The sequence below is a fragment of the Ursus arctos genome, unplaced genomic scaffold (genome assembly GCF_023065955.2).
Source record: "Ursus arctos isolate Adak ecotype North America unplaced genomic scaffold, UrsArc2.0 scaffold_11, whole genome shotgun sequence".
NCBI lineage: Eukaryota > Metazoa > Chordata > Mammalia > Carnivora > Ursidae > Ursus > Ursus arctos.
In genome coordinates, this window is record NW_026622775.1 from 36,938,684 (window position 1) to 36,953,905 (window position 15,222).

General features: G+C 40.3%; 1 protein-coding gene across 4 annotated transcripts in view; it reads right to left on the bottom strand.

The window, feature by feature from the left end:
* Nucleotides 1-15,222, bottom strand: part of NR3C2 (nuclear receptor subfamily 3 group C member 2) — a 323,747-nt gene that overhangs the window by 57,364 nt on the left and 251,161 nt on the right. For all 4 annotated transcript variants that reach the window (XM_057310111.1, XM_044384353.3, XM_026499446.4 and 1 more), the window contains exons 5-6: nucleotides 11,324-11,674; nucleotides 9,902-10,046 (exon numbers count right to left, since the gene is read on the bottom strand). In XM_057310111.1, coding sequence (XP_057166094.1) covers nucleotides 9,902-10,046; nucleotides 11,324-11,674 — 496 coding nt within the window. The remainder of the gene's footprint in view (nucleotides 1-9,901; nucleotides 10,047-11,323; nucleotides 11,675-15,222) is intronic.

A 15,222-nucleotide genomic window follows, 5' to 3' on the forward strand; every position in this document is an offset into this window, starting at 1 on the left:
TACAGATAACATGTGACCTTAAACTGGTTTTGACTTTTATTCAAAATAAAAAATAGCTCCCTCTAGTTAGTCAGAGTAAAGCTTGGACATATTTCTTGCATCATTACTGCTTGGTGCAGTCTCGCAGTGGCTGCGTGGCTCAGTTGGTTAAGCATCTGACTTTCGATTTGGGCTCAGCTCATGATCTCAGGGTTGTGAGATCGAGCCCTGTGTGGGGCTCCACACTCAGTGCAGAGTCTGCTTATAGATTCTCCCTCTCCCTTTGCCCTTCCCCCTGCTCAGGTTCTCTCTCTCTCTCTCAAATAAATAAATCTTAAAAAAAAAAAAAAAGGCAAGTGTTTTCAACAGGAGACTGGTTATAAAAAACAAAACGACAACAAAAAACCCAGAAAAATCCCCAAAACCCAACCCCCCAAACCCCCTCCCAAAAAAGACTACTCTGTGCAACCTCTGTAGTTCTATGGAGCGTAAACAGTGCGTTCCATTTACAGCCCCATTTTTGTTTTAATTTCATACTATACTGGCAATTACCCAGCTTCATTAACTACTTAGGAAACTTCTCGAGTGCATGACAAGAAGCAACATGCCAGAAATATTAACATATAGCAATGTTCCTGAAGTAAAATTTGAAAGAACCCTACAAAAAATGAATCTTTTTCATTAAGTTCACATGCTATGCCCCAAAAGCATTGTAGAATAAACCCATATCAGAAATCTTGCATCTGACCCTTGTACTAGAAAGAAAACTCATTAACAGACCAAAAAAAAAAAAAAAAAAAGCCACTGAGTGCCAATATGTAAAAAGCATTTTGCTAAACATCAAGGAAAATTTTTTTCAGGTATGCTTCCTGTGCTCTAGAAGTTTACAGTATATCTGGAGTGAAAACGTATATAAAACACAAAAAGCAGCAAATAATTGATATAGAAAAAAGAGATTTGGGGCAAAAAGTCCCTCTTGATTTTGAAGGTAACAGACGTCACCAGAGAGGAGGTGTCCTTTGGGTTGAGTGAGCGGGAGAGAAAAGGAAAAAGTTAGGAGCAAAGGCACAGCAGTGGAAAGAAAGAACTAAGGGAAGAGAAAGGTTAATTTAGCTTGCAGAGCGTTTATGCAGAGAAGCAGCAGGAAAAAATGCTGAAAATAGCATTTTAAAATTAATTAGTTCATCAAGCACTTACTAATGCCAGATAGTATTCTAGGTGCTGGGTATACAAAGATAAACCAGACAGGCCAGTTTCCTGCCCTCTCTGAGTCTACGTTATGGCAGCAGGAGACCTACTACAAAGAAAGTAAACGTGCTACAATGGGGAGGGACTGAGCAGATGGGTCTCTCAAGATCTGGTGGTCAGGCTCCTGAATAAGGCATATTTCCAGCTGAGACAAGAAGGTAAGAAAGGACCATCCTCCTGCCCAGAACAAATAGCAGGTGGAAAGGGTCAGAGAACAGGATGAGCTTAGATCATTCAAGGCACCATGAGGAGGTCAATGTGGCTAACCAAGGGCGCTCATAAATCTTCTGAGAGAATCCAAACTTCACCTTATTATTTTAAATACCACTTTTTGGTGGTTGTACACAAGGATGAAGCTTGGTTCCCTGAGTTACAGTCCTTGGAGACACAGCAGGCAGGACTTCTTCACCTTGCGACCCCCACTTCTGCTATCCCGATACCCACCCACCACCAGAGCGTGAACTCCATCTTCTTCCTGATGTATTCCCAGTGCCTACAACAGGGCTTGGTATACTGAAGTTGCTCAAGAAATATTTGTCGGATGAATGGACTGAATAAATATCACTTACTTCCTTCTCCCAAGAACAGTCCAAAATGAGAAGGCAGGGTTTGGTGAAAAAGAAGATGGGTCGAGGAATGAGTTAGAAGGTCTATCTACAGGTCTAGTCTTAATACTCTTCAGTGTTCTCGCCTTTCTCAGGAAAGGGCAATCCCTGACTCCTGCATGCTCATTTCAAGAACTTTCCTTAATGTGAGCAGTAACCCAGAAGCAGCATCCACCGTCAAGCTGCCCATTTAAGAACTTCCCTCCTCTCCACTGCTGGAAATGTCTAGAAGTAACTTTTTATTCTGACTCTACTGCTTATCACTATGCTAGCTGACTAAGGGAAAGAAATACTGTTTCCAAATTGGGAGAAAAAAGAAGGGAAGAAATACCTCTTGTTCTGCACCTACCCTTCCTTTGCTTCCATATATGACTGAATGCCTATTTCTCATTTGTAGCTTATAAAATATCCTCAGGTTTCATTGCACCTTTGCCTACAGTTCCCTCTGCCTTGTCTCCTTCAGGTGGCAAGATGTCCTCCACACCTTATCTTTGTGCAACAGGAAGGTAATCCCATTCTGCAATGTTTCTGCCACTTGCAGGCAAGGATTGACCATCTTCTAATTTGTGACATTGTTTTTTTGTTCAGGAGTGTCAATCTCAATAGTGTACAGGGGCTGGGCATGAGTGAAAAGAGCCAGGTGCAAACAGCAGGGGGTGGTGGGAACCACTGGGAGAAGGGCAGCACGTGCGCCCTCTAAAGGGGGAGCTGTGGCTCCTGTCCTACACACAAAATGGCCGCACCATTCTGCCACAGTCCTTGGCCCTCTAGCTGGTAGAACAGGGCCTGGGTTTCCATAGGGTCCAGTGGAAAGATAAGGCACAGAAGGGGGACTTTTGTTCCTTCAGTTTATCTTTTCATACTGACCCAGAAGAAAAAAAACAGAAGAAATCTCAGAAGACAGGAGGTAGGGGTAGAGGTGTGTGTGTGTGTGTGTGTGTGTGTGTGTAAGACAGAGAGAGAGAGAGACAGAAAGAGATGGAGAAAGAGGAAGGAAGGGGGGGAGCAGAAGGAGCAGGAGGAAAGGGAGAGGGAAAGGGTGGAGGTCAGATATTGGAAACTACACAGAACAGTGTCCCAGTGAGCACAGGGGAAGTAAGAAATCCTGTTTGAAAGCCACAGAAAGGGAAGAGAAGAGGGGAAGAGCCTCTGGGGATAGAGGAGGAAAAGTAAATGAAGCCAGTGAAGGGGAAGCTGACCCAGGCTCATCCTATTTCCATGGCTCCTCTCATCAGAACTCCTGTCCCCCACCCATCATTGGCTCTCACCCTGCTGGAACGAGGGTCCAGGCACAGAAGTCACCTCAGGAATAGCAACCATGCTGCCTTGGGAGGGGTGGGTGAGGCCTGCCATGTTCTAACTCCATCCACTCCTGGCCTTCATGGGCACACCCTGATCCCAGCCGGCACAACAGTGACACGGCCTTGGAATACACAGCCTGAGGATGAGCCAGGCCTACCAGAGCTTTGGGACCTTAGGTGCAGAGGGTCCTTAGGGGCACTGTGGCCTGGGGACAGCCCCTCACTAAGGACAACTGGACCATGGCAACACAGTGAGTGCCACTGGGGATACAACAGGGACAGACGCACTCCATGAAACAGGAAATGACTGATACTGAGTCTACTTCCCTCCTGGTGTTGCCATCACACAGCCAATGCCCGGGGGAGGGGTACACCCTCCGCCACTACAGAGCTGAGGTTAAGGAGTTCGAGTCCCGGGGCAAACACACTCAGCGCTCACTCTGAGGGGCTCAGAAAGTGGCACCAAGACTTAAACTCTTGCTCCTACTGTCGCCCAACCAAATAAATAAACAAAATAAAGGTTCAGGAACCACAAAGGCAGTGAAAGATCATTCAAAAACCATTTTGTTGGGCTACCACTTGAGACAATATAAACATGCTTTTAAATATACTTTTAATTCTAAAATACTGGCCAAGACTTCAAAGAGAGTGGTAACACTGCGTCTGCCTTTCAGAAATTAAAAAAAAAAAAATTGGAAGAAATTTCATTACAGGCTTAAATGGGAGTTTTAATATGTGTACTGAATTGATAAGAAATTTGAATACTTGCAGCGATCTGTAGCAATATATGATAAGCTGTTTCAAGGTACAATTGAATAATTAATCATTTAATACATATTTGAAAAGTTTCGCATTTATAATAAGAAAAGTTCTATGCTAATTTAAAGTATTAACTCATATCTTCACCCCAATGTTTAATAAAAAAATATGGGAAAGACTGTTTTCCTTAATTATTCCCTGCTCCCCACCTTTCCTCCAACTCCAATAAAGCCAGTACACAGCGTAAGGATAAGCTCTTTGGGAACTTTCAGATCTGATTCACAGGAGAAGGCAAACACAAAGGATCAACTATTAAAGTTTTGTTCACGGTTTTAAATATAGCAAAGCTTCTGGCATGAACACTGCATCCCCTATCACACTTCTTTATCACAAACGTCATCCTCATAAGTAGCAATGATAGCTTAGAAAGCGTCTTATAGACTAATTAATAGATTGGTTCATTTGTTCAATAATTCATTTATTCGGCAAATATCGATAGAGTTCCTACTTTGCCTTGGACACCATGCCAGGTGGTGGAAATTAAAAACTAATGATGACAGAACTCGTGGTTTCAATGAGGAGGTACCAGGGAGACAAAGTAGGGATACAGACACCTAGGAGTGAGCTGCCGACGCAGGTGAGAGGTGGCCTGAGCCAGTGCAGGTTTAATGCGAGAGCAAGGGAGGATCCCATGAGAGCTGATCAGACCCTCGGCTGAAGGGCGTATGTTACTTCCTTGCACAAAATGCCAACTCCTTCCTTCATCTGGCGGAATGGTCTGCAAGTCCAGGTACTGGCTGAGGGAAAGTATAGGGCCATGTTCAGCAGACAAGACTGTAAGCTGTTGACAGGCAAGGAGGGAGGTGTGCTTCCAGCTTTCCGGTTCACTGCTCACTGGACTCACATGGCGTTTAACACTGGTAGCCATACTTTCTTTCTGGAAGCCCTCCCTTTCCTTAGGATCTGTGACCTAGCACACACTAGGTCCTTTACTGCCTCTAAAATGAGTCCAAAGTTTGTATCTTCGGCTGGGACCTCTCTCTAAGCTTCAGGTGTGTATAATAACTGCTTATTTAATATCTTTCCTTGAATAATACTTGAAAGGCAATTCAATCTTATGTTTAAAACTGGGCTCACACTCTCCCTTCCAAACTCTCGTCCTCTACCCTTGCTCCCTTTTCCCAGGCAGTGACACCAAATCCTACCTAGCACTTAAGGCAGAGGCCTGGAAGTCATCCTAGACACGCATTTCTTCCTCCCCTCCCCTTTCTCTACCTGAATCTGACCTCCAGCAATTCCTGGCGATTTCGCCTTTCAACATCTTTGCATTTCTCTCCGTGTCCCATCACTACACAGCTCTGCATGGAGTTCCTTCCTGCTGCTGGGTTTGCACATGCTGGTCCCTCAGCCTCAATCAACGTCCCTCCTCCTGTACTCCCTCCACCTGGCTGCTACTAGTTTAGTCAATACCAGGGAAGCTTTCCTGACTAGATCAATACCTCCCGTTAACTGCCCCCAAAGTGCTTTCCCTTTCAATACTTAAAATCATAATTTTAGGATTCTCTGATCAATATCTGTCTCCCCGATCAGACCGTATATTCCATGAGCAGGTACTATATATACATTCTTCTTCCTATTCTAAAAGCACTGTTCAGAACATTGACAACAGTTAGCAAATACTCCTTCAATAAATGCAGGATGAAGCAGGCCATCCTCTCTAACTTAATTGTTTCCCTAAAATTACAGGGTCTATGATAGCATCCTGTGATAGAGCTACTGATCAAGCTCTTGTTGTTGGAGTGATTTGATCAAAAGGTTTTATGTGATTTCCAAATGTTTTCTGAAGTAGGTTCTCCCCTTTCTCAATGTTGAAAAACATAGCCCTGCCCTATGCTTTCTAGTTGAGAGAAACCTATAGAACTCTAGGGTGGGGTTAAGGTCAAAGTTTTAAGAACAGAGACAAAATTTTCATTCTAATAATTATATCATATCATAACATTTAACTATTTATAACATTAGAAAGCCATTTTTGTGTTTCCATTTTATCTCTATTAGTATTTTTTACAATAGGCAAATGTACACAAAGTGTATATGCCCTTTTCTATTTTTGGTTTCTTATTTATTTCCCAAACCTTTCAATTACATTAATTTAGGCTTCATATATTAGCTGCTTTCCCCAAAATCTCATTTGTTAAAAAGGATTCTTACACTTTTGTACTTTTTTGGGAACCTATATACTTGGATAAATGCATACAATTAAAAACTAATGGAGCACACAGAGGCATAGGCAACAAAAGAAAAATAAACTGTACTTCATTAAAGTTAAAAACTCTAATTTTAAATGCCTCAAAGGATACTATCAAGAGCAAAGAGACAACACACAGAATGGGAAAAATATACAAATCACATCTCTGATAAGGGTTTAATATCCAGAGTATATAAAGAACTCCTACAACTCAAGAACAAAAAGACAATCCAATTACAAGTGACCAAAGGACTTGAACAGACAGTTCTCCAAAGAAGATCTACAAACAGCCAATAAGCTCATGAACAGAGGCCTGACATCATTAGTCATTAGGGAAATGCAAATCAAAACCAAATGAGATAGGACTTCACAACTCCTAAGAGATAAGTCAGACAGAGAAAGACAATGCTATATATCACTTATACATGAAATCTAAAAAAGGCTAACTTGTAAAAACAAAGAGTACAATAGTGGTTACCGGGGGTGAAAGCAGGGGGATAGGAGAGATGTTGTTTTAAAGGTACAAACTAGCAACTAGTAGACAAGTAAGTTCTGCAGACTTAATGTGCAGTATAAGTGAATGTATAAAATACTGTATTATAATCTGCAACCTTGCTAATGGACTAGGTTTTAATTACTTTTACCAAAAGAAAGAAATGACAATTATGGGACTTGACAGAAGTGCTCAGTATCTGCTAAAATGGCAATCATATTACAATCAATATATAAATGTCTCAAATCAACATGGACACCTCAAATTTACAAAATGTTATATATCAAATATTTTTCAAAATAAAAGAAAATCCCATCCCCAAACATTTTATACCTACCAGGATAGCTATTAAAAAAACAAAACAAAAAAACAAACAAAAAAAACCCCCCAACCCCCCCCCCAAAAAAAACCCTTCAAAAACCCCCAAAAACCCAAACCACCCAGGGGCACCTGGGTTGCTCAGCTGGTTAAGCGTCCAACTCTTGATTTTGGCTCAGGTCAAGATCTCAGGATGCTGGGATAGAGCCCTGTGTCTGGCTCTGTGCTCAGCAGGGAGTCTGCTTGAGATTCTCTCTCTCCCTCTCCCTCTGCCCCTCCCCCATCTCTCTTCCTCTCTCTTTCTCAAATAAATAAATCTTTAAAAAAAAAAAAAAAAGCCCAAAACAGAAAATAAATGTTCGCAAGGGTGTGGTGAAATCGGAACTCTTGTAACTGTTGTTACACTGCTGGTGGGAATGTAAAATAGTATAACTGCTGGGGAAGACAGTATGGTGGCTCCTCAAAAGTTTAACGTAGAATTGCAACACGCTCCAGAGTTTCCACTCCTAGATATATACCAAAAAGAAATGAAAGCAGGGACAGATACTGATGTACAACTATTTGCAGCAACGTTACTTACATTAGCCACAGGTGGTAAACAACCCAAGTGTCTACTGACAGATGAATGAGTAAACAAAATGTGGTCAATGCTCTTTACTTGGTAAAAATAAATAAGGTAGTTACATTTTATAAAGTTGCAGCAAACACTGAATCAGTGAATTCTGAACTGTTCCCCCAAGGGAAATACAGGGTTAGGTTCTCGAGAGCCACGGGTCACTTTCATCAACGGATCTATGCGTAATCCTGCTCTATGTGTATTTCTGTTTAAGGGCACCTTATTAACAGATATATAGCTGATTCATTAGCATTGAACTTAAAGCCAACAGCACTATAACTCATGCCCGCAAGAAGCTTATCTAAGACCTATATTTTTCCCCTAAGGCACATCTTACTTTAGGAACACTAGATAGCACTTCAGCACTCTGCTTAGAGGTCATTCTGAACAGTGAAATCACCAACAAAAAGCACAAAAATGCAAAAAACGTGGTAGTAAATAGACCATGAAAAGGCCACTTGTTCACAGTATGAGAACCGAAACAGAAAGGCAGAGAGTCTCAGCTGAAACGTACATGCCGGGAGAGGCAAATTTATTGCTGCTCTGGGCGCATCTGCGAAGGACTGTGGAAGTGCTGTGAGTACTGACTCTAGGGCTACAAATAAACGTAGCCAGAAGGTCAATTCACAGATGCAGAATCTGCAAACAACGAGGATCGATCCTATGTACATACATTGGAATATCATTCGGCCATAAAATGAAATTCTGATACATGGTACAATACGGATGAGACTTGAAAACATTATGCTTCCGTGAAATAAGCCAGACACAAAAGGCTACATATCGTGTGACCCTACTTGTGTGAATTACCTAAATAGGCAAAGCCATGGACTAGAGGTTATCAGATGTTTGGGGGCAGGGGGGAGACTGTGGAGTTCTCATTTAAGGGGTTCAAAGTGTCTGTCTGGGACGATGAAGAAGTCCTGGAGATGGAAGGTGGGGACGGTTGCACAGCACTGTGAACGTAACTAATGCCACTGAACTGTTAAAAATGGCTCCCATGGAAAATTTTTATGTTATATGTATTTTATGGGAAAAAAATTAATACATGTACTCAATAAGATGGAACGGATCACTGAAATCTGTTAAAATCAAGTGGAGACACGCTGGATGGCATGGAGTAGAGATTCTTGTTTACCCACACTTTTAAAACAAGGAACATGTTTTTCTTTTGGTTTACAGACCATATTTGAAAACAGGCTTACTATTTAATAATATCAGCTGATTAATGAGGAAAACAAGTAAATGAAAATGTGCATGTCAGTTGTTTGGCCTCGCTTCATGCTTTTGGTGAAAAATTATGCAGTAGAATTATTCTTTCTGACTAATGGCCAAAAGAAGGGTCACCTTGAGAATCAACAACTGATGTTCCTAATTTATATTGGAATAAAACAGTCTTTGTGGCATACCACATTGGAGTGAACTGGACTTTGTAGGGAAATTGCTATGGTACCATTTAGGTTTCTTGGCACTATGTGTCCACTTCTAATCTCTTGCATTGCTTTTCTTTCTTTTATCACCAATCTATTTCTTATCTGCTTGTTTCCTTACTGAAAACCCCTATTTTCATATCTAGAGAGAGCCATCTGTTAGAGTATGGCTGTGGTTACTATCATAATTCAAATGTTCCTTTTTTATATTAGGTGTTTCTTGACCCAACAATGACAAAGAAACATGGCTGGAAACAAACATACACGAAATGCGCTAATGTGGAATGCAAACGGTATTGAAATGTAAACTTCACATAGGAAGGAATTCTCGGCCAAAGAAATCGCTTACAATTCTTTTGATCTTTTAAAATGCATCATAAAACTAAAGACGTTTCACTACAGAGAAACATTTTGGCTTTTTTTATGATTGCGAAGAAGGGTAATTAGGAGTGTCATGAAAACACACTGAGCAGCTGTATACTGTTAACAATAGAACCACTCTATGAATGCGTGCAAAAACTGGCACTTCATACATTCACATTTCCTAGAAATTAGATAGTCTTCTCAACTGGAGGAGATACCAAAAGAGACTGTTTTCTATTAATCGTGGCTTTGTACCAGTCAAGTTTTTAGAGCCAACTGGATCATCTTTCTTTTGGGACAATTCCCACATACTATTATATGAGATCTATATATACTGATTTATATATACTCAGACATGTGCATGGTAGTTCTGCAAAAAGTAATTTTTAAATTCTTAAATGATAGGATTTTTTCCTCTTAAAAATGCTAGTGTCAGTGGATTCTTTCACAAATATACATATGAATTATGTATAGAAATCATAAAAAAAAGCATAACAAATAACTCTGCAGCTTATTTTATGAAGGCTAATTAATAGGTACTTACTCATTAAAGACTAGGTCTGGTGCAAAATAGAGAAATTGGCTGTTTGTATGTTTGTACGATCTCCAGCTCAAGGCAAATGATGATAGACACATCCAAGAATACTGGATTAGGGTAATTTGGTCCTCAAGAGGCAAGTTTCTAAATCCTGAAGAACAGAACAATTAATCACAGAAATACACTTAGCATTTAAGTACATTCCAGGAAGAAGCTTCTTAGGGCAACCCCAAACAGTCACCTGTCTCTAACAGACTCAAATTAGTTCAACAGTCATTTAAGGAGCACCCACTGTCGGCATGGCCCTGTTCAACATCTCATTCTAAATCCACCATAAATTTTCAATGAGGGTGAACTGCCAGGACAAATAAAACAGGGAGTTCAGGGAGTTTCACTGTGGATAACAGTCTAACACCCTTGGTTAGACTGAAAGAATTTATATTAACCTGTACAACTTGCTTCATTCTATGTTAACGTAACATTAAAATAAAGAATATTTTAAGAATGGTCAATTCCTGCATATCTGCTACAATGGTGGAAGATTTTAATTTTCATGAATTTGGGGTGGTTGAAAAAGTATTATTCCTTGTTTCCTTTCTTCTGGGGTAGTACCGGACTCCAACAAAGTTGTGAAGCAGAATGAGCATCCTTGGCAACTGTCCTGCCCTCTCCCACAGTCTTCCCATCTGGGCCTGAATTAGCCCTTCTTTTGTTCCTTTTCTCATCTCCTGAATCCCCAGGGGCATCACAGTAATCTTCCATTTGTACAGTTTCACTGGAGAAGCCCGCCTTCAAAGAAACAACCATCAGAGCTTCCCCGATCTTTTCCTTTAGGCCCTGTCTGACCACAGGGGATCCAAGAAACTGCTCTGATTAGTGAACTGGGACAACGGGATAAACATTCTAAGTGATATTTCTGTAGATTAACAGGGGCCTTATTAATAAAACTCTAGAGCACAAAAAATGACTAAAGTAGGAATTGCAAGGACAATTTGAAGGGTGCTGGAGGTAAGATGAGATTTTCAGAACAGTCTTTCTGGGTCTCATACAACTACTTGATAGGTCTTGGTTTCCTCGTCTGTGCTCAGATTGGCCCTGGTTACACGCTGCTGCTCATGGCCTCAGCTTACGCTCTCACAAACAGAATGTATTTTACCTTGTGAATATTTGGGGTCTGAAATGTCCCCTTTCAATCATCAACACAAGAAATGTCTATTAACAATAGAACCCGTAGCCCTAACATCTCAGGAGAAATGAGCACATGAAGGGAGTTTCCCTACGCACCCACTTAATGAGATATTGATGAAAAAATCCGGTAGGAGGATTTAACGGGAAGCTAACTCCAACTGCACTGTTGGAGATGGCGACGTGTGTTGCCCTGACTTGTCTAGCGCAGGACGCAGACCGTGGCAGGGGAGGCAGTCCTACCTGGAAGTACCTTTGCCCACTTCACGACTTGGATCATCTGTTTGCCTGCTAAGCGGTTTAGAGTGGAGAGTAGGTTTTCGGCCGTATCTGGTTTTGAGTTGTCATAGCCGGCATACACAATCTCAGGCTCGATGTTTTCAAGGATCATAACAGGGGAAGGCGTGAGTGCTCGAGAGATTGTGGAGAGCTGAGGAACCAGCGCTGTGTTGACTGAGGGCTCTTTCGCGGGAGCGATGTACGTCGTCCCTTCCTCGGGGCTCTGGGGGGGCGGGGGTGGGGGCGGGGGTTGCTGCTGCTGTGACTGTTCCTCGTGAATACCTTTTAACTTGCCCAACTTCTTTGACTTTCGAGCTGTAAAAAATTATAAACAATAAGGGTAAGTTTAGATTGTTTGGGATACATTACATGAGGTAAGTTACAATTAAATACGGACTTAAATTGATTACTTTTCTTCGAAAGAGATCTTGCTGTACTAACAGAAATAGTCCCTTTTCAGTATTTTTCTAATACCAGGCACAGTCCTAACTATTTCATAACAATTAACCATTTTAACAATTTTATGAGTAGGTATTATTAAGATTCTTATTTTATAATGAGGAAACAGACCAGAGGGTTAAAAAAATCTAAGATCACACAGCCAATGAACACATGATAGAGATGGCAGTTCAGAGGAAGGAAAAATTACTTCATATGCTAATAAGTTATATATGCCTCAGTTTATCTTACAGAAGCCAGTAGTTCCCACTATTACCCACCAACAAGTTGCCAACAAGTGCCAGAATGGGTCTTATTATTTTAGTGCTGTCTTGGCTCCCTCTAATTAGCTCTCTCTGGCCCCTTTACTAGTTCTTCGTGGTGCTTCTCTACCACTTACTCTTCCTGTTCTGGTCCGTGTGCAATCGCTGGCTTATGCATAGTTATTTGGTGTAAATGCTGCTAACCCTATACTCCCAGCTATACTGTGAACCGCCGAAACACAAAGATTGGGTGTCCCTCCTCATTTACAGCCCCTCTGGCACGTCGGTAAATGCAATACCTGGAGACAGTGATTTGTAGATTTCCACTGAATTAATGGGAGCACAATCAACCCCAAAGCAAGGCAACAAAAGAGAATAAATTAAATATGATTTAGATGATTTCAAATTAGAGAGTTAACTACTACATGTACTGGAATTAATGCTACAAAAAATCAGGTTTAAGTTAGACCAATACACACAAATAAAATCTTTAAAAATCTGTGTCATTCTATATTTTTAATATAAACAATTCACAAATCATATAATCTAGAACTAAAAAAATATAATAATACTATAATGGAATCACACTTTAAATTTTTTGGAGAACATATTATGTATGAGTGACCTTATGTTTGGATTTGCCCAGAACAGTCCTGGTTTATACTGGTTTTCCCAGCATGATTACCAGTAGTGCCTTGTCTACTCTTAGAAGTGCCACATTTTGGACAATAAATATAATGTGGTCATTAACCAAAGGGTCAATATCAAGTTTACTATCAACTATTTTTCTTTCTCATTTCCTTCAAGGCTCTTGAAATAGACAATGAGAAATGAAAGACTGAGGAGGTAGAAGGGAGACTGGAAGGCAGATGGGAGGACTGGGGGGTGGGTGGCAGGTACATGGGGTAGATGGGGAGACAGAGAGATAACTGGGAAGATGGATGGATGACTGAATGGATAAAAAGGATAAAACCTGAACTTTGAGCTATGGTGATAACTTATTTGCAAATGCAAGGTTTCCAATTTTACTGAACACTTTATTTCAAAATTCTTGAAGGACCAGCCACCTTCTACTTAGTTCTAACATGTAAGGGACTTCTAGAATACAAATTTAACATAGAGTAGAAATATGCCACACTAATTAACTTCAGATTTAAAAAACAACCATTCATGATTACAATTGTGGCCAATAATATTTACCACATTCATCACGGAAACACCTACCAATTTAGATACAAGACAAGCTACTAGCCAACAATACATCTACCTGCCACACATCCATTAAATATTGGAACTGGGCTTAAAAGATATAATTCCTATCTTTAAGGAGTTTAAAATTAGCAGAACAACTTTAAAAGCCTTTTCAAATCATTTCATTTCTTTATAGACTACCTCCTTCAATAAAAGATTCGTGGCAGAAAAATCTGATTTTTTCGGAAGTGTTTCAATGAGAAGCAAATGTATCATATACACATACGCTAATGGGAAGCTGTGAATGAGTCCTGCCTGGGAGTGCTGAGCTTACAGTGGGGAACTCAGATGCTTCTGAGGAATGGATGGGTGAGAAGCCACCAAGAAAAGAAGTCAGCCAAGTGCCTCATCAAAAGCATATATTATTTGGGGAATCAGACACTTGGAACTGCCTATGTCACCTAAAATTGTCTCTAAGCCTCAACTGATTAATCTGAAAAATGGAAATGATAGGGCTTCCCTCTCCTATCTAACAGAGGGCTAACTGGGTAAGGAAAGTAAAAACATGTTGAAAATTATTACTAACACCTGAAATAATATTTCAATGGTACTTCCATTCTTTCCATAATTTTGCAAATATTTAAAATATTCCAGTTCATTAAAATGTCCTCATTCGTAAGACGACATCTGATGATAACTATAATTTGATTGACTAGAAATAGCCAAGGGTTATATTTTCAACTTTTATTAAAAGTGATATTTGCTTGCAAATTAATTATAAAATTCATATTTGTTTTAGGCCTTAGGTCTATAATGCTATGTTTATTCTCATGGCTGATTTAAGGTCAATGCCATGAAATATCACGAAGAAGAAAGCTTAACGTTTTCTCCAGCACTTATCCACAAGGCTATGTCCTGTAGCATAACCTATTGAGCAGATTATCAACATTCTGTTTAGATTTTTAAGTTACATTTAACTTTACCCTGTGATTTTTATGAATATATGTGGGACACACTTGGAATTGAGTAATAATTTGTATTTATTTAAATAGCTCAAGGTAATGTTTTCAGTGTGCACATTCTGCAGCCCTGTGTATTCATCCAATATCTTCTCTAAAAGCACGGGGAGTTACATAATTAATTACACTTTTATTACTCAAAGTAGCCTTTCTAAAACGCTTGAAAATTTTATGCTGCTCTTCTAATACATGCTGTATTCTAAAATGAAAGCCGTAAAAGTTGGTAATAGTGTCTTATGTGTTCCTATAACATCCTTTCCATGATGCTTATGGGTACTCAATAAATGTTGAATTTATTTCAAATTCAAATTTTAATAAACTTTAATAAATTATTATACTCCATTAATGGACCTATGCTATGCGGCTTCCCTTCTAATCCTTTTCTCTTTATCTAATATGCATCAATTATATACTTTAAGATTAGTACGAGCTTCAAATCTAAGTGTATAATTAAGATGTTTGCTAATTACACAGGAAAATCTTTTGCCAGAGATCCTTAATAAAGCATGTTTCCATTATCCAAAGCATCAGTGAACATAAATTTGGGGTCTTAACACTGCCTACCAACCACCTTACTAAATTAACATGGAGATAATGGGCATTGGGCTTGGGAACGCATGCTCCCAGGTGGCCAGAGCCACACTTCATTCCTTAAGTGCCAGCGACAGCTGTGGGTGGGAGGGCGCACATGCACAGTGTGTGGGGGGTGCATTAATGTGACTGTAAACATGTCCCAGTGCCGCTTAAACCTAAAGGAGTTTCACTTGTTCTACCTGGACGTTACAGTAACTAGTATGTGCTTACTGGCTGCCCTCAGCTGCCAAGTCCTTAATTACGAACAGCATCTTGGCAGCCACTTTTTCCTGGCACTGCTGGGAGACAGAACTCTATAGATCTCTGTGAATTGTTCCCCCAGGAGCTGTGCAACGGGGAGGCCCTGCTTCCTATCCTG